The sequence below is a fragment of the Copadichromis virginalis genome, linkage group LG3 (assembly GCF_057382275.1).
Source record: "Copadichromis virginalis isolate Kocher_CV1m ecotype Utaka linkage group LG3, C_Virginalis_male_GT1.1, whole genome shotgun sequence".
Classification (NCBI taxonomy): domain Eukaryota; kingdom Metazoa; phylum Chordata; class Actinopteri; order Cichliformes; family Cichlidae; genus Copadichromis; species Copadichromis virginalis.
The window spans coordinates 34,213,349-34,236,403 of NC_140620.1; the positions used below are offsets into that span (position 1 = coordinate 34,213,349).

A 23,055-nucleotide genomic window follows, 5' to 3' on the forward strand; every position below is an offset into this window, starting at 1 on the left:
TCAATGGCCATGAGTACCATTCACAGAGAGTTGGGGAATGGCTGCAATCACAGCATTGTAAGATTTGATCAACTAGATAGAAACTGACCTCTCAACCCACTGGGGCTGTTGGACTCTTACCTGAGAGCAATGTCATATTAAGTTCTGACCCAAAACTGCATCGCCCAACGTGGGGCTCGAACCCACGACCCTGAGATTAAGAGTCTCATGCTCTACCGACTGAGCTAGCCAGGCTTGTGTTGGGGTGGCCCTCCCAAGGAACTTTCTCTTCTGCAAACTGGAAGAACTGCTTTCTAAGCAAGACCTTCTACAATAAGTCAGACTTCATAGTGTCTTGATGCATGCTCAATCATCCAGGTAAGTAGATCCCAAAAGGTTGATTCTGTTCATCTGGACGTAGCGTTTTCAGTGGGAAAATCCTTTCGTCTTTCGACTGCAGGTTTCCCCAATCTTAGTAACAGTACATTTGCATAATGATTGAAACCAGCCCACTGAATGAACAACGGACTGTGAGTTCCTTGATCGTTAATATGCAAATTATCATTGCCATTGATCAACTAGATTGGAGCTCACCTAACAGTACACGTGGGTTGTTAGACTCTTACCTGAGAGCAACCTCGTAATTTCTGACCTAAAACTATGTCGCCCAACGTGGGGCTCGAACCCACGACCCTGAGATTAAGAGTCTCATGCTCTACCGACTGAGCTAGCCGGGCTTCTGCATGCAGTGGCTGTGTGAGGGATATTTTCGTCGCACACCCTGTACCACTTAATTAAAGTTAACTATTGTTTAAACCCCTACCTGGATATTGTTGCTGACCATGTTCATCCCTTTATGACCACAGTGTACCATCTTCTGATGGCTGCTTCCAGCAGGATAACACACCATGTCACAAAGCTCACATCATCTCAAACTGGTTTCTTGACCATGACAATGAGTTCACTGCACTCAAGTGGCCTCCACAGTCACCAGATCTCAGTCTAACACAGCACCTTTGGGATCTGGTGGAACGGGAGATTCTCCTCATGGATGTGGAGCTGACAAATCTGCAGCAACTGTGAGATGCTGTCATGTCCAAATGGACCCAAATCTCTGAGGGATGTTTCCAGCACCTAGTTCAATCTACACCATGAACAATGAACCCAGCTCTGAAGGCACACCTTGTCAAACCTTGAAGCAGATGGGCTACAGCAGCAGAAGACCACATTGGATGCCACTCCTGTCATCTAAAAGCACGAAACTGATACACTTCACATTTGCTTATCAAAATTGCATGACAGAAGATTGGAATAACCTTTCCTAATTAGATGAGTCTCGCTTTATGCTGCAACATTCAGATGGTAGGATCAGAATTTGGTGTAAACAACATGCAAATATGGATTTATGCTGCCTTGTATTAACAGTTCAGGCTCCTGGAGGTCGATAGTCCTGAACCACAATCACCTCTCATCAGTATTCCTCCCAAGGAACTTTCTCTTCTGCAAACTGGAAGAACTGCTTTCTGAGTAAGACCTTCTACAATAAGTAAGACTTCATAGTGTCTTGATGCATGCTCAATCATCCAGGTAAGTAGATCCCAAAAATTGATTCTGTTCATCTGGACGTAGCGTTTTTAGTGGAGAAATGTTTCGTCACTCATCCAAGTGACTTCTTCAGTCTCAGCTGACTGCAGGTTTCCCCTAAACAGTAAATTTGCATAATGACTGAAACCAGCCCACTGAAGGAACAGTGGGCTGGGAGGTCAGTTCCTTAATCATAATTATGCAAATTCTCATGACCATTGATCAACAACCACTGACTAAAACCCACTGATCAATGGCCATGAGTACCATTCACAGAGAGTTGGGGAATGGCTGCAATCACAGCATTGTAAGATTTGATCAACTAGATAGAAACTGACCTCTCAACCCACTGGGGCTGTTGGACTCTTACCTGAGAGCAATGTCATATTAAGTTCTGACCCAAAACTGCATCGCCCAACGTGGGGCTCGAACCCACGACCCTGAGATTAAGAGTCTCATGCTCTACCGACTGAGCTAGCCAGGCTTGTGTTGGGGTGGCCCTCCCAAGGAACTTTCTCTTCTGCAAACTGGAAGAACTGCTTTCTAAGCAAGACCTTCTACAATAAGTCAGACTTCATAGTGTCTTGATGCATGCTCAATCATCCAGGTAAGTAGATCCCAAAAGGTTGATTCTGTTCATCTGGACGTAGCGTTTTCAGTGGGAAAATCCTTTCGTCTTTCGACTGCAGGTTTCCCCAATCTTAGTAACAGTACATTTGCATAATGATTGAAACCAGCCCACTGAATGAACAACGGACTGTGAGTTCCTTGATCGTTAATATGCAAATTATCATTGCCATTGATCAACTAGATTGGAGCTCACCTAACAGTACACGTGGGTTGTTAGACTCTTACCTGAGAGCAACCTCGTAATTTCTGACCTAAAACTATGTCGCCCAACGTGGGGCTCGAACCCACGACCCTGAGATTAAGAGTCTCATGCTCTACCGACTGAGCTAGCCGGGCTTCTGCATGCAGTGGCTGTGTGAGGGATATTTTCGTCGCACACCCTGTACCACTTAATTAAAGTTAACTATTGTTTAAACCCCTACCTGGATATTGTTGCTGACCATGTTCATCCCTTTATGACCACAGTGTACCATCTTCTGATGGCTGCTTCCAGCAGGATAACACACCATGTCACAAAGCTCACATCATCTCAAACTGGTTTCTTGACCATGACAATGAGTTCACTGCACTCAAGTGGCCTCCACAGTCACCAGATCTCAGTCTAACACAGCACCTTTGGGATCTGGTGGAACGGGAGATTCTCCTCATGGATGTGGAGCTGACAAATCTGCAGCAACTGTGAGATGCTGTCATGTCCAAATGGACCCAAATCTCTGAGGGATGTTTCCAGCACCTAGTTCAATCTACACCATGAACAATGAACCCAGCTCTGAAGGCACACCTTGTCAAACCTTGAAGCAGATGGGCTACAGCAGCAGAAGACCACATTGGATGCCACTCCTGTCATCTAAAAGCACGAAACTGATACACTTCACATTTGCTTATCAAAATTGCATGACAGAAGATTGGAATAACCTTTCCTAATTAGATGAGTCTCGCTTTATGCTGCAACATTCAGATGGTAGGATCAGAATTTGGTGTAAACAACATGCAAATATGGATTTATGCTGCCTTGTATTAACAGTTCAGGCTCCTGGAGGTCGATAGTCCTGAACCACAATCACCTCTCATCAGTATTCCTCCCAAGGAACTTTCTCTTCTGCAAACTGGAAGAACTGCTTTCTGAGTAAGACCTTCTACAATAAGTAAGACTTCATAGTGTCTTGATGCATGCTCAATCATCCAGGTAAGTAGATCCCAAAAATTGATTCTGTTCATCTGGACGTAGCGTTTTTAGTGGAGAAATGTTTCGTCACTCATCCAAGTGACTTCTTCAGTCTCAGCTGACTGCAGGTTTCCCCTAAACAGTAAATTTGCATAATGACTGAAACCAGCCCACTGAAGGAACAGTGGGCTGGGAGGTCAGTTCCTTAATCATAATTATGCAAATTCTCATGACCATTGATCAACAACCACTGACTAAAACCCACTGATCAATGGCCATGAGTACCATTCACAGAGAGTTGGGGAATGGCTGCAATCACAGCATTGTAAGATTTGATCAACTAGATAGAAACTGACCTCTCAACCCACTGGGGCTGTTGGACTCTTACCTGAGAGCAATGTCATATTAAGTTCTGACCCAAAACTGCATCGCCCAACGTGGGGCTCGAACCCACGACCCTGAGATTAAGAGTCTCATGCTCTACCGACTGAGCTAGCCAGGCTTGTGTTGGGGTGGCCCTCCCAAGGAACTTTCTCTTCTGCAAACTGGAAGAACTGCTTTCTAAGCAAGACCTTCTACAATAAGTCAGACTTCATAGTGTCTTGATGCATGCTCAATCATCCAGGTAAGTAGATCCCAAAAGGTTGATTCTGTTCATCTGGACGTAGCGTTTTCAGTGGGAAAATCCTTTCGTCTTTCGACTGCAGGTTTCCCCAATCTTAGTAACAGTACATTTGCATAATGATTGAAACCAGCCCACTGAATGAACAACGGACTGTGAGTTCCTTGATCGTTAATATGCAAATTATCATTGCCATTGATCAACTAGATTGGAGCTCACCTAACAGTACACGTGGGTTGTTAGACTCTTACCTGAGAGCAACCTCGTAATTTCTGACCTAAAACTATGTCGCCCAACGTGGGGCTCGAACCCACGACCCTGAGATTAAGAGTCTCATGCTCTACCGACTGAGCTAGCCGGGCTTCTGCATGCAGTGGCTGTGTGAGGGATATTTTCGTCGCACACCCTGTACCACTTAATTAAAGTTAACTATTGTTTAAACCCCTACCTGGATATTGTTGCTGACCATGTTCATCCCTTTATGACCACAGTGTACCATCTTCTGATGGCTGCTTCCAGCAGGATAACACACCATGTCACAAAGCTCACATCATCTCAAACTGGTTTCTTGACCATGACAATGAGTTCACCACACTCAAGTGGCCTCCACAGTCACCAGATCTCAGTCTAACACAGCACCTTTGGGATCTGGTGGAACGGGAGATTCTCCTCATGGATGTGGAGCTGACAAATCTGCAGCCCAGGAGGACCTCGATAAATATGTCAGTAGTGGGTATTGATCGGCCTTCATGGGGAGTGGTTGGATTGTCTTTCACTGCATACTTTGGAACAAGACCCAGTTAAAACCTTCAGATTTAATCAGGTTCATGTTTGAGTGCTTATGTTTACAGTTCAATATACGAGCTGTCACTTCTAAAACAACATGTCTTCATACTGTTTCACAGTCAGGGTGGTGCTTTGCAAATTAGCACATTTTAAGACTGCAGACTAACGAGTTAGTATTAAAAGTAACAAATATGAGCTTATGCAAATCATTCCCTCAATTTACACTTGAATTCACCGCACACACAATCCGCTGTTAGCCCGGACTTTAATCCATTTACATTAACACGCGCCCTCATAACACTCAGCCACGATCTTCACCTCTTCATTCTCACATGAGCTGCACCGCTTGTTCGGACCAGCCTGCATGTTTTACACAACAGATAAAAGGACACAGGTCGCAATTCATTTAACACAGAGATGTTTGTGGTAGCATGTGGAAGGCATATTCTATTTTCTTATTGTTTTCTTGCTCTGTGAATCACTTTGAGGTTTGTACCGTGCAGCCATGCAGAATTAATCGAGGCAGTTTGTAAAACCTCTCTGTTTCATCATCGTGAACAGGGATGCACCATGAAACACTAATCCGCTTGTGAGGCGATGACATAACAACTCTTTTTTTTCTTGTCAGGCTTTGAATGAGGCACTTTTTGAACAGCTCCAAAAAGCTGCTCTCCACTCGCCTCCAGCTTTTCATAAGCACTTATCAAGTAATCAAGTCTTAAGTGTGGACATTAAGTTCACGATCAAGACTTTTTCGTAGAGAGTAATCCAAAAAAACATAACAGCATATTATTGATTTGCTTTGTGTTATAAGCAGGCTCATCTCAGTGTAGTTTCACGGTACAGGGTGGGCCATTTATATGGATACACCGTAATTAAATGGGAATGGTTGAGAATAAAGTTACGTTGAAACCAAGCACACCATTGTTTTTCTTGTGACATTACCAATAAGTTTGATGTGTCACATGGCCCTCTTCCTATTGAAAAAACAAAAGTTGTATCCAAGATGGCCGACTTCTAAATGGCCACCATGGTCACCACCCATCTTGAGGAGTTTGCCCCCTCACATATACTAATGTGCCACAGACAGGACTTTAATATCACCAACCATTCCCATGTTATTACTGTGTATCCATATAAATGGCCCACCCTGTAGATCCTAAGTATGGATTTTTGCAGAGAGCAATTTAACTCTTATGCTACACCCAGTGGTGTCAAAAATAAGGCCTGGGGTCCAGAATCGGCCCACTAAATGTGAAGGAGGGCATAAATTTTAGGCAGGTTCAGATGTTTTACAGCTTTTCTAAATACCTCATGGCCATTCATACTACAGCAAAGTAAATAAACAATGAATGTTCCTGTTTTTTCACCGTCTACTATGGAAATTTATGATATTTTGACTGTCTGTTCATTTAAAACAAAACACAATTTTTGTACTTTTAAGCTAACGGAACATATTCTGTAAATTTATACATTTACTTGGGCTTCAGTTGTAAGAAATTTAAATTTAAGGACAGATAATATTATTTTTGTTTAACAGCTCTGGCGTCATATTTATATAAATTCTTTCTGTTACATTTTCTCCATGCGGGCTTGCTTTCTGCAGCATTAGTGGGATTTTAAACAATATCTTTTTATTAAGAGTTTTTCTTTTATACATATAAAGAAAAAGAGAAGAAAAGGATTACAGATGATCTGTACATTCGGGGGAATTAGCCTGTACATTTAAGGCTGTGAAATAGAGAAAAAAATTTTTATATAAACATACTTATAATATTTAACAAAAATAACATAATCCCTGCAAAATGATCCCATTCATTCCCACCCAGGTCACTTCACCTAGACCTGCACACTGTATTTCCACGCCTGACATAAGAGAGTTTGCTGAAAGATTCTTATAAATTTTGAAGGGCATCAAGGAAAGGACCCCACATGCTTTTAAATTTCCCACTCCATTAGTCTGCTAATCATAGACGTGACTGCGTGGCTGATGTTCTTTAAAGTCACATGCATGCGCATGGTGACATTATGCAGAACCAGCTAGCTGTCGCGCAAATGGGACTCTTAACTTAGCCCAGTAAGTGTTCTAATTATATCGTTAGATCGAATCAGTGCTGGTCGTTTCCATTAGTTACTGCACAAAGCTAATTAGCTGTGCTTATACTAGGGCTGAACGATATATCGCATTTGCGATAATATCGCGACATGATCAAGTGCAATTTTCTAACCGCAAAGGCTGCGATTATACTGCGATTATAAGGCTGTCCAAATTACTACCATATCCCAGAATTCATAGCGCGGCCCAGCCAAACTCCAGTTTCCAGCAATGGCGGCCGCTACTAAGTTTTAAAATTACTCATACTAATCTTTCTGGGTCACAAAATAAACTTTTAACATATTTTCAGGCGAGAAAGTAGTTGTGTAAACATCAAATATCTGCTCGGTTTATCAAGATATCCCATATTTGCAAAAGTGCTTCGACGTTTGGCAAATCTGATCACGCCGCCATCTTCCTCATGCCAAAATACAAACAAAGGCTGAAACAGGAAGTTCCGGTTCAGAGGAAGGTCGCGCGCTGGACGGATCAATCGGTGGCCGCGTTACAGGACGCACTCGATGACGCAGACTGGGGCATGTTCAGAAACAGCTCCGACGATGACGTCAACGTGTTTACGGAAGCGGTTGTGGGATTCATCGGGAAACTAGCGGATGATACCGTGGAGACAAAGACTATCACAACGTTTCCCAACCAGAAGCCGTGGGTGGATAAAACCATCCGCGACGCTCTGAGATCCCGCACCGCTGCCTACAACACGGGACTCATGACGGGGGACATGGACCCGTACAAAGCCGCGTCATATAACGTGCGGAGGGCGGTGAAAGAGGCGAAGCAGCGCTACGGGAGGAAACTAGAGTCACAACTCCAACAGAGTGACTCTAGGAGCCTGTGGCGGGGACTAAGGACAATAACGGACTATAAAACACCAACAACCGGTATGACGAACGCGGCCGTGACTTTGGCAGACGAGCTGAACACGTTCTATGCTCGCTTCGAGGCTGCAGCTAAGGTCTCCAACAATGCTAGTGTTAGCGGCGCTAACGGCTGCAGACAGGAAGATACTGCCAGCACCGGAAACGTGCTCGTCATCTCCGAGCATGAAGTAAGGAGAGCCTTCAAGAGAGTAAACACCAGGAAAGCAGCAGGACCAGACGGCATCCCAGGTCGTATCCTAAGAGACTGCGCATACCAGCTAGCTCCTGTGTTCACTGAGATATTCAACATCTCTTTATCTCAGTCGGTGATCCCCACATGCTTCAAAGAGTCCATCATTGTTTCTGTCCCGAAGAAACCCCACCCTGCTTCTCTCAATGACTATCGCCCTGTAGCCCTCACCTCAGTAGTGATGAAGTGCTTTGAACGCCTGGTCAGAGACTTCATCATTTCTTCACTACCAGACACACTGGACCCACTACAGTTCGCTTACCGTCCAAATCGTTCCACAGACGATGCCATCTCTCATCTCCTCCACACATCACTCACTCACTTGGACACTAGAAGGGGGAATTATGTTAAAATGCTCTTCATAGACTACAGCTCTGCATTTAACACCATAATTCCCTCCACACTCACCACCAAGCTGGAGCATCTGGGACTCAGCTCATCTATGTGTCAATGGATCTCCAACTTCCTAACTGGCAGACCACAGGCAGTAAGGATGGGCGGACATGTCTCAGCCTCCACCACTCTCAGCACTGGAGCCCCCCAGGGGTGTGTTCTGAGCCCCCTGCTGTACTCTTTGTACACATATGACTGTGTGGCCACTACCAGCTCCACCACCATCATCAAGTTTGCTGACGACACCGTCGTGGTGGGCCTGATCTCTGATAACAACGAGACGGCCTACGTGAAGGAGATTAGGAATCTGGAGAACTGGTGCCAGAGGAACAACCTCCTTCTAAACGTCAGTAAGACAAAGGAGCTGATAGTGGACTTCAGCACTAAGCAGGAGAGGAACTACCAGACCCCCGTCATCAACGAGTGCCCAGTGGAGAGAGTGGACAGCTTCAAATACCTCGGAGTTCACATCACGCAGGACCTGTCATGGTCCTGTCACATCAACACCGTGGTGAAAAAGGCCCGACAGCGTCTCTACCACCTCAGACGCTTGAGAGACTTCCAACTGCCCTCCAAGGTGCTCAGGAACTTTTACTCGTGCACCATAGAGAGCATCCTGGCGGGAAACATCTTAACCTGGTTCGGGAACAGCACCATGCAGGACAGACGAGCTCTACAGAGGGTTGTGCGGTCAGCTGAGCGCACCATCCGCTCCGAGCTCCCTGACCTGCACTCAATCTACAGCAGGCGGTGCTGGACCAAGGCCAGGAAGATCGTGAAGGACCTCAGCCATCCCAACAACAGACTGTTCTCTCTGTTGAGGTCAGGAAAGCGATTCCGCTCCCTGAAGACCAACACAGAGAGACTGAGGAGGAGCTTCTTCCCGCAGGCGATACGGTCTCTCAATCACACCACCACACAGTACTGACCCACACATATGGTTCTTACACACACACTGGACTTTCTGGACATTGTTTTTGCACAACACTGGTCACTATATTCTTCATTTCCAGTTAATACTTGTACAGCTGCTGTTATTGTGTATATATTTATTTATATTTATATTTCTTCATACATTCTTATATAGTTCTATATTGTGTATTTTGTTGTACAGTTATTTTATTTTCAACTTTAATTTATATATTTTATCTTATTCTTCCCAGTTAAATTTACCCTTCATTCTAATTTGTGTTGTACAGTTATTTCATTTTTAACCTTAATTTATATTTTATTCCTTCCTAGTTAAATTTACCCTTTTTAATTTTTCATATTTATTTCCTATCTTATTCATAGCCTTTCCTTTTTTGTTTTCTTTAGGTCACGAGCAGTTGTCCAAGCATTTCACTACATATCGTACTGTGTATGACTGTGTACGTGACAAATAAAATTTGAATTTGAATTTGAATTTGACGTTTTCAGAGGCGTCTGCTACCCACCAGCTCGACAGCTAGCCGGGAGCTCGAGGATTACTGATGCGGCCGAGAACGGCACAACTCCCGGCACATCATTTTCAGATCACCGCGGAGTTTCGCTGCTCGGGTTAAACGTAATATATAAGTCACTTAGACAACCTAAAAATGTTATTGTTGGGCTTTTTTCAGTGTTTTGTTTGTTCGTGAGTAAATCGGTTTGGCTGAGATTAAAGTTATTAGATTAGATAAAATAAAACTTTATTAACCCTCCTGCCATCCTTTAAAAAACTCACACCCATCACCCTAGGGACCATTCTCAGCCACGCCATAAAAAGACCATATATCCATATTTTATTCCACTTTAAATTAGCCAACCTTGTAAAACTACTTCTCCCTGAAATATTCATGTAAAGTTTTAATTATATTTTCGTTGTTTTAACCCTTCAAATCCCAGTGTTATTACATGAGCGCCCTGTGTTATAAGCCCCAAAAACCAAAAAACGAAACTAAATATTTCCACAAAAAACCAGTTGAAGTAATATGTGATTGTCATTATAAGTAGGCCTTTAGATGGACCAAAGATTGGCACCAACATACATTTTGACCTGCCATTATTTTTTTTGCATTTTTTTTGCAATTTAAAAATTAAAACTTCAAGGCCCTGAGTCTTCATTGACATCCAAGAAAAGAAGAAAAAATAAAATCATATGATGATAATTTGGGGTTGAAAAATAGCGTTTATAATGGAAGTCAATGGGCAGAAAATGGTCCCCAGGGTGATGGGTGTGGGGATTTCTGCTGCTCAGCCATTTTAGGCTGATTTAAGGAATTCACACTGGAATATTAACATTGACAGGTAAAAACTATCCTGTGGCAAGTTTGGTTATATTCCACTGAACACAGTGGAAATGGCAGCCATTTAACACATAGCAGTGGCACAAAAAGGTCCCAAGAAGGCAGGAAGGTTAATACCCCGGGTGGGTTCCTCCTTGGTTTTCACACAGCTGACTAAACGTCAAACAGAAAACTTATTAAACAGAAGTATGAGACAGTCGAGAATTTACACCAGTGTCTGGTTATATTTTAGATAGCAAGAAGCAGACGGCCGAGTTTATTAAACTCCACCGAGACAGCGGTGACGCTAATCAGAACTAGACCGTCCAATTTCACGCCTTTAAACTTTAAAGGCGTGTTTGTGTGTGTGTTTATACAATTGCTATTATGTTTGCACTTTATGTGTAATGTTACTGACTGCAGAGATCAGTAAGATGTGTGTATTTTTTATTTATTAGTTTTATTTATTTAATATTATTTTTTAATTGAATGACTGTCTAGTAGTTCACAGATGTCGAAAAACTGAGTGTGGTAAAGCCACTGATTTTTTTTTATGTATATTTCTGCAATCTGCACATTGTACTGACTTTCATTTTAATGTTTACACCAGGGTTCCTTGTCAGCACTTTATGCTCAGATGTTTGTAAGCTAAAAATAAACTATTGTGTATGTTCAAATATACTGTTGTGATTGAAGAAGTTAAATAAAAATGTCAGTCATCAATTCATGCATCACCTCATGTCATCATAACAGAGGTCTGTCTTCCAGGAAAGAACAGTTTAAAATTAATGTAATATAGTATTGGCCATACTATATGATGTATTGCTTGTCTTTGTTTAATAATACAGAAGACAAAGACCTTAAAAAATAATCGCATATCGCAATCGCAATATTGGGGCAAAAAATCGCAATTAGATTATTTTCCATAATCGTTCAGCCCTAGCTTATACAGGTGGCTCCTGTGGAGCGCGGTAGTGGAGGGAGGGCAAAGGGGGTGGAGACAGGTTGCTAACCCTTCTCAGAACTGACTGAGGCAGACCAGGCGGGGTGTAGCACAGCAGGACAAGTGTGTGTCTGTGTGTGTGCGCCTGGCTGAGCAGACGGAGCAGTAATAGCATTAGCTGACTGACTGCCTGCAGGAATGATGAGTTTGGTTGAGGACAGTAATTAATACCATCTCCTCTTTATCTGCCCGTCTGTCAGTTTAAATCAAAATGAAACTGCTGCAGCTTCCAAATTAAATATGCAAATCATTTTAGAGTAAAAACAAATTGTCGTTTCATTTCTGTGCAGAGGCTAAACAAAATCGATTGGTTTATCTCCTGGGAAGATGTTTGGGTGCAACACACAAACTAGGAGGAGGGGGGGTCTCTGCTCCTCCTTGCAAACGGGCTCCACTCAGCTTTGGATCAGAAGGATAAAGTCTTATCTGAGGATAGCTGTAAGTTAGCCCTCAACCATCTAAACATGAGGAGGATGACGTGTTGGAGATACAGAAAAGGGAGACATGTCAGTGGACCTGCAGCGGGTGTCCAAAGAGCCCGGTTGGTCAGAAAGCAGATCCTGTAATGCAAATATCACATCTGGGATCTTTACTTGTGTGCAGCTCAGCAGCTCGGCTTTTAATGTCTTAACATTAGCCTGACGCTTCGGGACAGTCTTGGCTCGGCAGCTCGGTGGTTCATCATTGTGTCTTTGTGCGAGATACTGAACAGACAAAATTCCCCCAGTGCAAAGGTTAAAAGCGCTGCATGTATACAGTAAGGACCGCTGTGCCAGTGAGGGACTGGGGCTTGTAGCATGAAGGGATTTCAGTGCTTTATAGTGCTAGAAAAGTTGTGGATGAATAACAAGGCTTTTTAACCAGAAATTGGCAACTTTTAAATGCATTTATTTAATTAATTTTAATCTGTTTTCCCTTTTCTAATAGTCCTGATGTTAAGAGTTTAAAAAAAAATAAAGGAGAAAAAAACAGCGACTGTGCAAAACTGTAGATGATTAATCTTAACAGTGAAGAAGCTGCTCATCCCATAAATCCTGATTCCACAGTGAACCTTATTTTCATCACTGTAGTGATTATACGGTTCATAATAACGTTAAAAAATAAGAAATTTGAATGTATTTTGGAGTTTGTGTGTGTGGTTGCCAGTATGGTACAGTACAATCACTCCTCACAAGCTTTTTGATGCTTTGGCTCACTAAACAACAGGACGTTTGCAGGTTTAAACAGAAGTTTCCATGGTAACAGTGAATTCCACCAATTGGCGGTGTTGCTGTTTCAGTTTAGGATTGTGGGTAGAGCAGGGTGGACTCGTGGTTCCTACAGGAGCATCGTTTCACAGTCTTGTAGCTCTGCACGTTAGATGGTTACAACAGTTTGTTTCCTAATGAAAAGCAGGATTTTGACTTTCTGAACGTCACTGTTGTGTGTGCACTGATGCTTTTGAGTATTCCTCCTTGAAAGGCTCAGGTTGAACTAGGATAGATCCTGATAAATGCTGCCGATTCGCTGTTTCTAAAGACCTTTAAAGTGATGTGTTTAATGACACAAGAGGCATGAAAATCACATGTCTGTCAGTCCTGATAAAACTAGAAAGTCTGTTTATGTGCCACTAATTTTGTATGAAATGAGCTTTGAATGAGCTCATGGGTGGATGTGGTTTCCAGTTTTCCTGTCCAGGCTGCAGCTTCATATTTAGCTGTGTCTTCTTCTCTAACCCGGTGATCATAGCAAGAATCATAGCAAATAGCTGTTAGCCATTTTTTATCTCAAGATCTCTGTCAAGTAATTTCATACTTGACTTTCCTACAGTTTGAGCTGTTTTGGCTAGTAGTAGAAGTGTCATGAAGTGAGGAAATGAGTTCAGAGGACGTCCTAGGACTCCTTTCTTTTAAGGCACCAAAAGGCAGCAGCCTAGTGTGGGGTGATTCACACGACCCCAGCTCGTCTCCGCAGAGTCCTCAGACATCTTTCATCCTGTCACAAATCCTCCTGCGCTGTATCAGCACCAGCGTCAGAGTGGAGTAAATCCTTGTGGAGTCTGTCATGTCAGAGTTTCTCCTCTAACTCTAACCGTCTTCCTCTCTCTCCCGTCCTCTTTTCCCCCCTCTTTCTCCGTCTCGTCCTGTCCCCTTCTTTCTCTTTCCTACTATTTTGGGAGTCGTGCCAAGTTCCACTTTTCAACAGCAGAGCGGAGTCCTCGCCACGTTGCCGTGGCAACACTCCCATGGCTCACCGACATACTTTTTTCCTCCTCTTCCTCTTCTTCTTCCTCCTTCTTCTTGTCATGCTAATTTTCTCTTTCCCTCTGTGCCCTACAGTCCCAGAAACTCTTGAGATGTTTAAAGTCATTTAATCCAGGTAGAGATTTGATAGGGTGTTCTTGTCTAATATTTTCATGTGTGTGCGCATGCACGGGTTTGTTGGTATGGGTATATATGTATGTGTATATGTATGTATGTATGTATGTATATATATATATGTGTATATGTATGTGTATATATATATATATATATATATATATATATATGTATATATATATGTGTGTATATATATATATATATATATATATATATATATATATATATATATATATATATATATATATATATATATAAAATATATATAAAATTGTAGGTTGTGTATCCTTCAGGTGTTAATGGGGTTATTGAAAATGTGTATATGTGCGTATGTGTGTATATACGTAGGTATGGATAGATAGAAACATATATGTGTATATATATAAAAAAAAAAAAAAAAAAAAAAAAAAAAAAATTACACATAACATATAATGTAATTACAAGGAGGTATTTCTGTAGTCTATTGATACTAGATAGTGGAAAAGGGGTGGGATTAAATAAGCCTATGCTTCTTCCTGCTCCTTTTTGAACATGGACGTTATTTGGAGTTGTGGTTGCTCGTTTTCCTTTTGTTTGCTTTGTTCATTTGTACTCTTTTAATTCTATTTTTTTTTTTTATACTTTTTCAACATGTTCAAAATAAAGATTCAATCAATCAATCAATCAATCAATCCAAACTCGCAGTCGTGCCTGAACGCATCTTCGTAGGACTGAAACGCCCTGGCAGAGGTCTTCTGTGCCGCGGTTGTTTCTATTGTGTCGTTTTGGTTTTTGGGTCAGTGTGGTTGCTGGTAAACTAGTGTGACCTTTTCATTACACAAAGACAAATCCCATCAGCCCCTTTAAAGCAGCCCATGTTATCGATGATGGGTCATCTAAACTTTTCAGAAAATGGGTTGAAGTCATGTAATAATTTCAGGATACTGCTGCCTTGTCGTTACTGCCCAATAATGTTGACCTACAGATGGAACAGTTTTGTCATTTGATATAAGCTAATTATCTTTGATCTTTGAAAGCACAGGCTTTCTCATCGCTCATCTCCTCAACTTCTGGATAGTTGCCCCATCCCGAACCGCTAAACTGTCTTTACTTTAGCAACAGTTACAGCAGAGTAAAGGACAGTTATATTATTCAACTGTTTGTTTCTAGGGAAGCATCTGTATTTCCCAACTAGTTGGCAGCAGTTGTGGTTGGTTGCAAATGCTGACTAACTACTATCTGACCACTAGCAAAAGTTGAAAACCTGAAACGGAGAAGTGTCACCTTCAATGTAAGAGCTGCATGCAGAAACATGTTGGCTGCTGCACAGCTTTGCAGGTGAACCTTCTGTTTCTGGTTTGTTTTGTGTTTTTCAGTTTCACTGCAGCTCAGAGAGAAGCTGCACAGTGTTTGTAGACAAGTGCGTCACATTTAGACTACCACAGCAATATGCTCGCAACCAAAGCAGGTTTGCACAATCAGTTGGGGAATACACATTTTCCCTAGTGACAGGTGGTTGTCAGGGGTTACCGACCAGTCTGTAGTCCTTTGGCAGTCGTTTTCCCTTCACCTGGTTTCAGCCTGCAGCGACCACTTGTTACTACTCAGGGAATAAGGATTTTTCCCTTATGAGCAGTAGTTCCCAGATGGCAATGGGAATTTTATTTATGTAACACATGTCTTCAAAGGAAGTTAACACAGCAAAATAAAATGTATTTACTTAATAAAACACCACACAAACACTGATGATTGTAGGTGTGTGTGAACAACAAAGTTTTTGAGTCTGTCGTTGAATGTTAGCACAAATGGAACTGATTTCAGGTCAGCAGGCAGCTTTTTCCAAAGAACAGGAGCGCAGTAACTAAACGGAGCCTCAGCGTGCGGATCGTAGGAGCATTTAAAAGACGTGAACCTGTTGACCTATAAACAGTGAGCAAGTCAGAGATGTACTGATAACAGCTTTATTTAATGACCCTACACAATAAGTCCAAAACAGCAAATCAGCCTGACGTGGTTAGTCACATGTCTGCCAAACCTCAACAGAAAGAGCAAGACTGATAGATACATATAGATAGATACATATTCACTCATACATGTACAGTAAAGAAATCTTTTGTTTATTCTCCCTGTTGATGGTGTAACACGCCACACTGATGGTATTTATCCCCACAGCTGACCTGAAGTCACTTGTGGGTTGAGGCCTTTGGGTCAAATACAGTCAGTGTGTGTCTGCGACTGTGTATCAGACACACACAGGAGCCACATATTTCATGTATGTCAACTTGTGTTAACATCTGAAGCTAGCAGACCTTCAAATGTTGCACACACACTCACACACACACTCACGCGTGCACACTCAGCCTCACTGCAGTCTTATCCTGCACCGAACACACACTTACCAGTTTAAAAGCACACGCAGAGATTGGGGGAAACTCACTCGGTGTTGGACACTGGGGAGTCAGAGGAAGAGATATTCACCATTACTGGTTTATTAATGAGATGGAGAGGAGATGGAGAGCGAGAAAACAGGCAGGAATGCGGGGAAAAGTCGAGGAGGGAGGACTCCGACAGATGAGACAAATCTGAGATGAAGAGCAGCTACCGAGGCAGCAAAGGAGGATGAGGAGGAGTGCATATGTATTATTAAATACCCAGAGTGTTAGATTATTTACAACAGCTGGAGGAGGGGGAGGTCGATACTGGCTCACCCACGCACTGGTAGGGACGCTCGCTCGCACTCTCACGACGAGCCGGCGGCACAATCTGAGGTGGTTTGTGTAATTGAATGTCAGAAGCTATTAGAAGGAGGAAGGGCGGAAGAGTGTGTGAGAGACATAAAGAGGACAAACCAGTCAGTTTTTATTAAAGTTGGCATGTGAGTTTCAGGCAGGACAAACAAATTAAGGAGCATGTGAACAAATACACGTTTAGTGTCTTACAAGTGTAGAAATCGATTTCAGGGTTGAGGCACCAAAGTGGGATTATCACGTACGCCGTCATCAAGATAAAGTTTGCATCACAGACTCACAGATTCACCCTTTCTGCCAGTGTTTTTGTTTACCTCCATTGTCTCGCCTTAGTACTGTTGATTGTGTCGTTGAATATATTAGAACTGTGGGAGGCAGCGCAATAACAGCAGAGCGCTGACCTGGGAAAACACACTCCTCCCACATCTACATACTGTACGGACACACACTCCAGTGTGCACACTTTGGGAAAATACACACCATACACAGATGCCATATACGCACATATGAATACACACAGACTTGCACAAAACCCTGGCCCAAAAATAACAAGCGTGTCCCACATTGAGAGTTCACTGCAAATGGAGAAAAGCCAAGCAGCTTCCTCTCACGTGTTTGACTCTGTCGGGAGCTCTGTCACACTTATTTTCCAACTTTTCTTTCTGTCTTTCTTCACCGCTCTCATGACAGCCTCTTTGGAAGAGTTGGGCCAAATGAGACTGTGCTGTTAAAGCATGTTGGATCCCATTTGGTCAATAATGTGATAATCTTTGAGAAGGAAGTTCAAATCTCCTAACTCCCTTTTTATATTTCATTTTAAGACTGTTATGGTTCGTTGGGCCAGTTGGCTCTTTTTTGGTTGGTTGTCTGGTTGATTAATCTGTCTTCTTGTTTGAATGACTGGGCAGTTGGTTGATTGGTCTGGTTGGTCTCTTTGGTTAGTTTGTTTTTTGGTTATTTGATTGGTTGTCTGGTTGATTATTCTTTCTTCTTGTTTGTTGGCTGGTCACTTGGTTGGTTTGTTTTGTTTGACTGATCATAATAATCATTCTGTGTGTTTGTGCGGTTGGTTGTTCTGGATTGTCAGTCTGTTTTTATGTTCAAGTAAACGACTGACACGTCCCATTTTCATGTTAAATATCCGCTATTCTTTTCCAAAGTTGCATAATCTGTTTACAGATTATCAGTACAGTCTACAGGTGTGCAAGAGCTGAACAGTTATATCAAAAAACACAGTTGAACAACAGATATTGGAGTCACGGTCCTGGGTTGGTGGCCCAGTGCTTTGATTTTTGTATTATTATTATTATGAATCGTTGCTTTCATCTTGCTTTATGACTGCTGGTGTTTTGGTTGCTGTTTTGTAATTGTAGCTCTCCAGTTCCTCTGGGTTTGTGATTTCTAGGTCTCAGTTTTAGGCTACGTCCACATGTACGCAGGTATTTTTGAAAACTGGAAAAGCCCGTCCAAACGTGCAGTTTTGAACAAATATCTCAGTCCACATGTAAACGCTAAAAACGAAATGTTGGCCAATCAGAAGTCTAGAAGCCTGGGAAAGAGTACACAGGGTTTTGTACACTCACAAAAACTTTACGTTTTTGTTTTTCTGGAAAGGCAGATAATTTTGTGTTACTTTTCAAGTGCCTTCATCATTTCAGATGTTATTAACTAAAGGCATTATTTTGGTTGGTGTAGACCAGCGGTCCCCAACCTTTTTTGCGCCACGGACCGGTTTATGCCCGACAATATTTTCACGGACCGGCCTGTGAGGTGTCGCGGATAAATACAACAAAATAAAACTAGTACCGGTACAGAAAAAAAGAAGATTTATTCATAACACACGTGAAAAGACCCAGGAAAACCGAGTTAACAATCAAAACGATAACAAAATAACGCTGAAAACCAATAAAAACCCTGAAAACCATACATTTCACACCTGAGCCTCAACTCTTGCGGCCCGGTACCAAACGACTCAGGGACCGGTCCGAGGCCCGGGGGTTGGGGACCGCTGGTGTAGACTCACAACTTAGGAATGAACAAAATGCATACAAAATACATACATTTAATTTAAGAAAGTAAATTTATTCAAGACCGACGTCAGCATTTAATGCAGAAGCCACGTCCGTAGTTCACTCTGATGCCTCTGTCTTTCTAAATAGAAGGACAGTAACTGCGCATGTGTATGTAAGCGTGGAAAAGTATCTTATCTCTATCTGCCACTGCAGTAATTTATGTAAACAATAACGTGGCGGACAGCGTGACGTCAAGAACGGCGCACACCTGTGACGTTGCGAGACTAAATCTCAGTTTTCCTCGACCACACTTAAACGCAAAAATGGAGTCTTTGAAAACACCTGTGTACGTGTGGACGTAGTTCTAGTTCTGCCCTCGTGTTTATTCTCTTGTTCCCCAGTCAGTCGTCTCTCATGTCTTTTTGGCACTAATTTATTCTTAAGAGGCTTTAAGGTTGTTCATACTGTGTGATAACTTAGTTCTTCATTAAGTCCTATATCACAACTATGTGCAATAGTGAAGCAAAAACAGAACTTTTCATATGATGATATAGTAGAGCTGGGCGATAGAACGATAACGATATGTATCGCGATATAACTTTTACTCGATAGAGAAATTAATCTATCGCGATAGAACTCGCCGCTCTTGTCCTCTTAAAAAAAAAAAAAAGGTCAGCCAATCCAAATTAAGTAGCGCAGAGCCGAACCAATCACAGCCGCAGCGTCACGTCACGTGACTTGTTACGTATAGCACAAGTGCCAAGCCGCACATGTGTATTTGTTTGGGAAGCAGCCAGCCACCGTACCGCCCGGGTAATGGAGGAAATGAGTGTGCCGACTAGAAAAATCAACCGAGCGTGACCGAAGAGAAAACAGATGACGGTTCCAATGCCGGAGAGATTGTCGAACGGAAGAGCCATAGAAGTTCCGTAGTGTGAAGGTATTTCGGCTATTTCAAGTCTGACAAAAAACAGAGTAGCGTGCACTGTAAATTGTGCCGAAAGCAAGTCTGGAAATACAATAAACTGGTGCATGCGTCACACTGTGCGCCACGTTATTGTTTCGGTGAAATGAATTTCTACAATACTGTTACTGTTAATTCTACTCTCTGCAGTGTTTAAATGCTTACATATACACACAGTTACTGTCCGTCCACACATACGACTCGGTTCTGCTTCTATGCCCCAGCTTTGTTTACTTTTTCCCACCGAGGCTTCTAGACTTCTGATTGGCCAATATTTCTGCACGGTTAGGAATCTAGCGCCACCTGCTGCTTTGGCATGTTCATAGCAGCGTTTTCCTTCATTTCTGCCTTTATGTGTGGACGGGATTATTTTTTAAAACGAAAACGGAAAATCTCCGTTTTCAAAAATACCCGTGTACGTGTGGACGTAGCCTCAGTGTCTGACTGGAAGCGCTAATTCGTCATTCGGCTTTTGTCAGACTAAAGTAACTGTTAAAACTGTTTGAAAAGCTCAGCTATACAACAAGGAGAGATTGAGAATTTCCTTTTAGTTCTCAGTTTATTTGATATTGACAAAAGTTAGTCAGTTTTGTCTGTTCTTCTGTAAAACAAACTAAGATTTATTTTTAGAATTAATATTTTGTTTCTAAGTGGAATTGACAATTTAGTAGTTTGTTTCGTTTGTTCTATTTTGAAACTTAAACGCTTTAGCGGCTGCCTTTTGTGTAGTTTGTAATATTTGCCTTTATTTATCTGAAAAAGTCTCATGTTCCTTAAGTACATCTACCCTGTTGAACTTATTATGGGAAATAAATATTTAAATAAAAACAAGCTGCTGATTATTTCACATTTTATTTGTGAGCAACGGCACATTTAAATCTTACAAATATAGTTATTTGGCTTATATCGTGATAGATATCGTTATCACCTGAAATGAAAAAAACATATCGTGATATGAAAAAATCTCATATCGCCCAGCTCTATGATATAGCGTTACTTTCTGTTATTGTTACTTTCTGTTACTAACTGTAATAGACTTACACATTTTTTAAATTACATTGACTCCCATATATCTGGGTTTTTCCCATTTCACTCGGCACAAAGACATCTGGCTTTCTTCATCATACAGGACAGGATCTGCAGTATATGTAGCTCTTCTTCGTGACGTGCCCTGACATCCTGTCTGTTCTCTCCTCTTTCATATTCAGCTCGTCTCTCCTTCTGTCACTCCGTCTTTCTCTCGTGGCTTCTCTGACCACGGTTGCTGCTCGTTAGCACCATTTAAAAACTTCTTTCTGGCTCATTGGGCTCTTGGCTCATTCCAGCAGCACTGACATTAAGCAGCGTGATGAGTGACTGTGCCCCGCGGCAGACATGACACCTCCGTTTCCATCAGCAATCACAGCTGAACATCAACCCATTTTTTTTCCTTAGCTTTCCTTCTTTCTTCCTTGTCTGCCAGGACGTGGCTGTGATGTTAGCTGTGTTTCCCAAAGGGGGATTTAAATAAAGAGCAACAGCATATTGGCTGATGTTAGAAGATATTCTGCAGACTACAGGTGAGCTGTTAGCCGGCGGCTTTGGAGATGTAAACTCATTTCGAGGATGTCATGTATTTAAACATTAGTAGAAATCGAATCAATGTTTCAAGTGAAAATCGCATAACAATTTACCTCTCTCTCTCTCTCTCTCTCTCTCTCTCTCTCTCTCTCTCTCTCTCTCCTTGTCTCAATGTCTTCTTCAGGTATAGACCAGCATGCCGTTGGTGAAGAGGAACATTGAGCCCCGGCACTTGTGCCGTGGAGCGCTGCCAGATGGGGTGACTAGTGAGCTGGAGTGCGTCACCAACACTACACTGGCAGCCATCATCAAGCAGCTGGGCAGTCTAAGTAAGTATACTGTAGTTCAGCACAAGAACATCCTGTAACATTCACGTAATTTTCATTCCGACATTTTAGCATTAACATGCTAGCATGAGTCTTTAGCATGATCTGATATGATGCTCGGTTTGGGGCTCTTTTTTTTGGAGGGCGGAGGGGCTTTTTATTAAAAAAACTATTTTGTAACATTATTTCCTCTTTTAAAGAAAAATGCACTGCTGACACAAGCCAGGCAGTTTTTTGGGGTTGGTCAGTAAACCCTGTTCTGTAGCCTTGGTTTATCCAGCATTCACTGAATCAGCCCTACTGAAGATACTCAATACTCAAAGTTGCAGTCAGTCATTTTGTTGAGGTTATTTAACAGAAAAAAAATGTTGTACTCATAAATCTCTTGAATACAGTGGTTAAGATGGAAATCAACCGCTGCACATAAACGCATTGTGTGTAAGTGGCTAGAGAACGGCTACAGATGTAGTATGTAGTACAGATGTAGGCGGAGGAGAAGAGAACTGTACTGTGGAGGCACCATGTCTGCACCTTCAACATATGAAGGTCATACCTATGTTTTATTATATGAAGGGGTCTGCTTAAACAAAGAAGCAGAAGAAAACATAAAGGAAATATACATCACCGTTGGAATCTGGATAAAACTTCATCTTGCTCCTCACTCCAAGCCTTAGCTCTTGAATTGAAGTCATAGCTGTAACACAAAAAATATGCATAAACATGCTTATTTATTCCCAATATTGAAGCAATTATTTATTGTTAGCAGGTTAGACATATCATCCTTCCACTCTCCAAACAGCTGACAACAACAACGCTAAACAACAGCAGCTACCAGCTAATGCTATGCTAAGTTTGAGCATCCTAAAAATCATACTTTTCCTCTGATAAACAGTTTGATTACATTTTCATTTCATAAGTGTCAAAGTTTAGCAAAATTAAATCCACTTCAAAGAAAGTTTAGCTGCTGGCTAACCGGCTAACAGCGGCTAACAGCAGATCCAAGATGGCGGCGCGTGAACAACGCGAGGCTCAGTGTCTCTCCAGAATCTGCTATTTAGCGGTTTTTAGCGGTTTTTTATCTACTTTTAACCGGATTATTCGTCCAGAATTGTCGATCTCCGACTCATCCCAGAGATCTCCAGAACACCGGAGGCTGCCCACTCTCCCCGGCTGGGCGGAAGTGCACGCAGACGGCGCCGAGATCGTAAACAAAGGCGAGGTAGGCGCGGAGGGCTACGGGCTAAGCTAAAGCTAACACCACACCGGCTGCCTTTACCCAGTATTTTTCTCGCCAATGTCCGTTCTCTGGCAAACAAAATGGATGAGATACGGCTCTCCATCACTAACAACAGACGGATTATGGACTCAAATGTCATGTTTTTCACCGAAACATGGCTGAACAACAGCTGCCCGGACAATGCTATCGAGTTAGCAGGACGCCACACACACCGAGCCGACAGGCTAGCAGATGACTCCGGC

At 42.3% G+C, this 23,055-nt stretch overlaps 1 protein-coding gene and 6 non-coding genes across 10 annotated transcripts in view; 1 reads left to right on the plus strand and 6 right to left on the minus strand.

The window, feature by feature from the left end:
- The window catches only part of LOC146714289 (actin-binding protein WASF3), a 65,504-nt gene that overhangs the window by 15,223 nt on the left and 27,226 nt on the right, over positions 1-23,055 (plus strand). For 3 of the 4 annotated variants that reach the window (XM_085450757.1, XM_085450755.1, XM_085450758.1), the window contains exon 2: positions 21,435-21,579. In XM_085450757.1, the coding sequence (XP_085306883.1) occupies positions 21,447-21,579 (133 nt within the window). In that variant the 5' untranslated portion in view covers positions 21,435-21,446. Of the gene's footprint in view, positions 1-21,167; positions 21,250-21,434; positions 21,580-23,055 lie in introns of those variants that run through there. The other variant, XM_085450756.1, reaches the window with a different exon arrangement.
- On the minus strand, positions 162-234 carry trnak-cuu (transfer RNA lysine (anticodon CUU)). Its single transcript has one exon. It is a non-coding gene; the product is annotated as a tRNA-Lys (tRNA).
- trnak-cuu (transfer RNA lysine (anticodon CUU)) lies at positions 644-716 on the minus strand. Its single transcript has one exon. It is a non-coding gene; the product is annotated as a tRNA-Lys (tRNA).
- On the minus strand, positions 1,975-2,047 carry trnak-cuu (transfer RNA lysine (anticodon CUU)). Its single transcript has one exon. It is a non-coding gene; the product is annotated as a tRNA-Lys (tRNA).
- Positions 2,457-2,529, minus strand: trnak-cuu (transfer RNA lysine (anticodon CUU)). The gene has a single exon. It is a non-coding gene; the product is annotated as a tRNA-Lys (tRNA).
- On the minus strand, positions 3,788-3,860 carry trnak-cuu (transfer RNA lysine (anticodon CUU)). The gene has a single exon. It is a non-coding gene; the product is annotated as a tRNA-Lys (tRNA).
- On the minus strand, positions 4,270-4,342 carry trnak-cuu (transfer RNA lysine (anticodon CUU)). The gene has a single exon. It is a non-coding gene; the product is annotated as a tRNA-Lys (tRNA).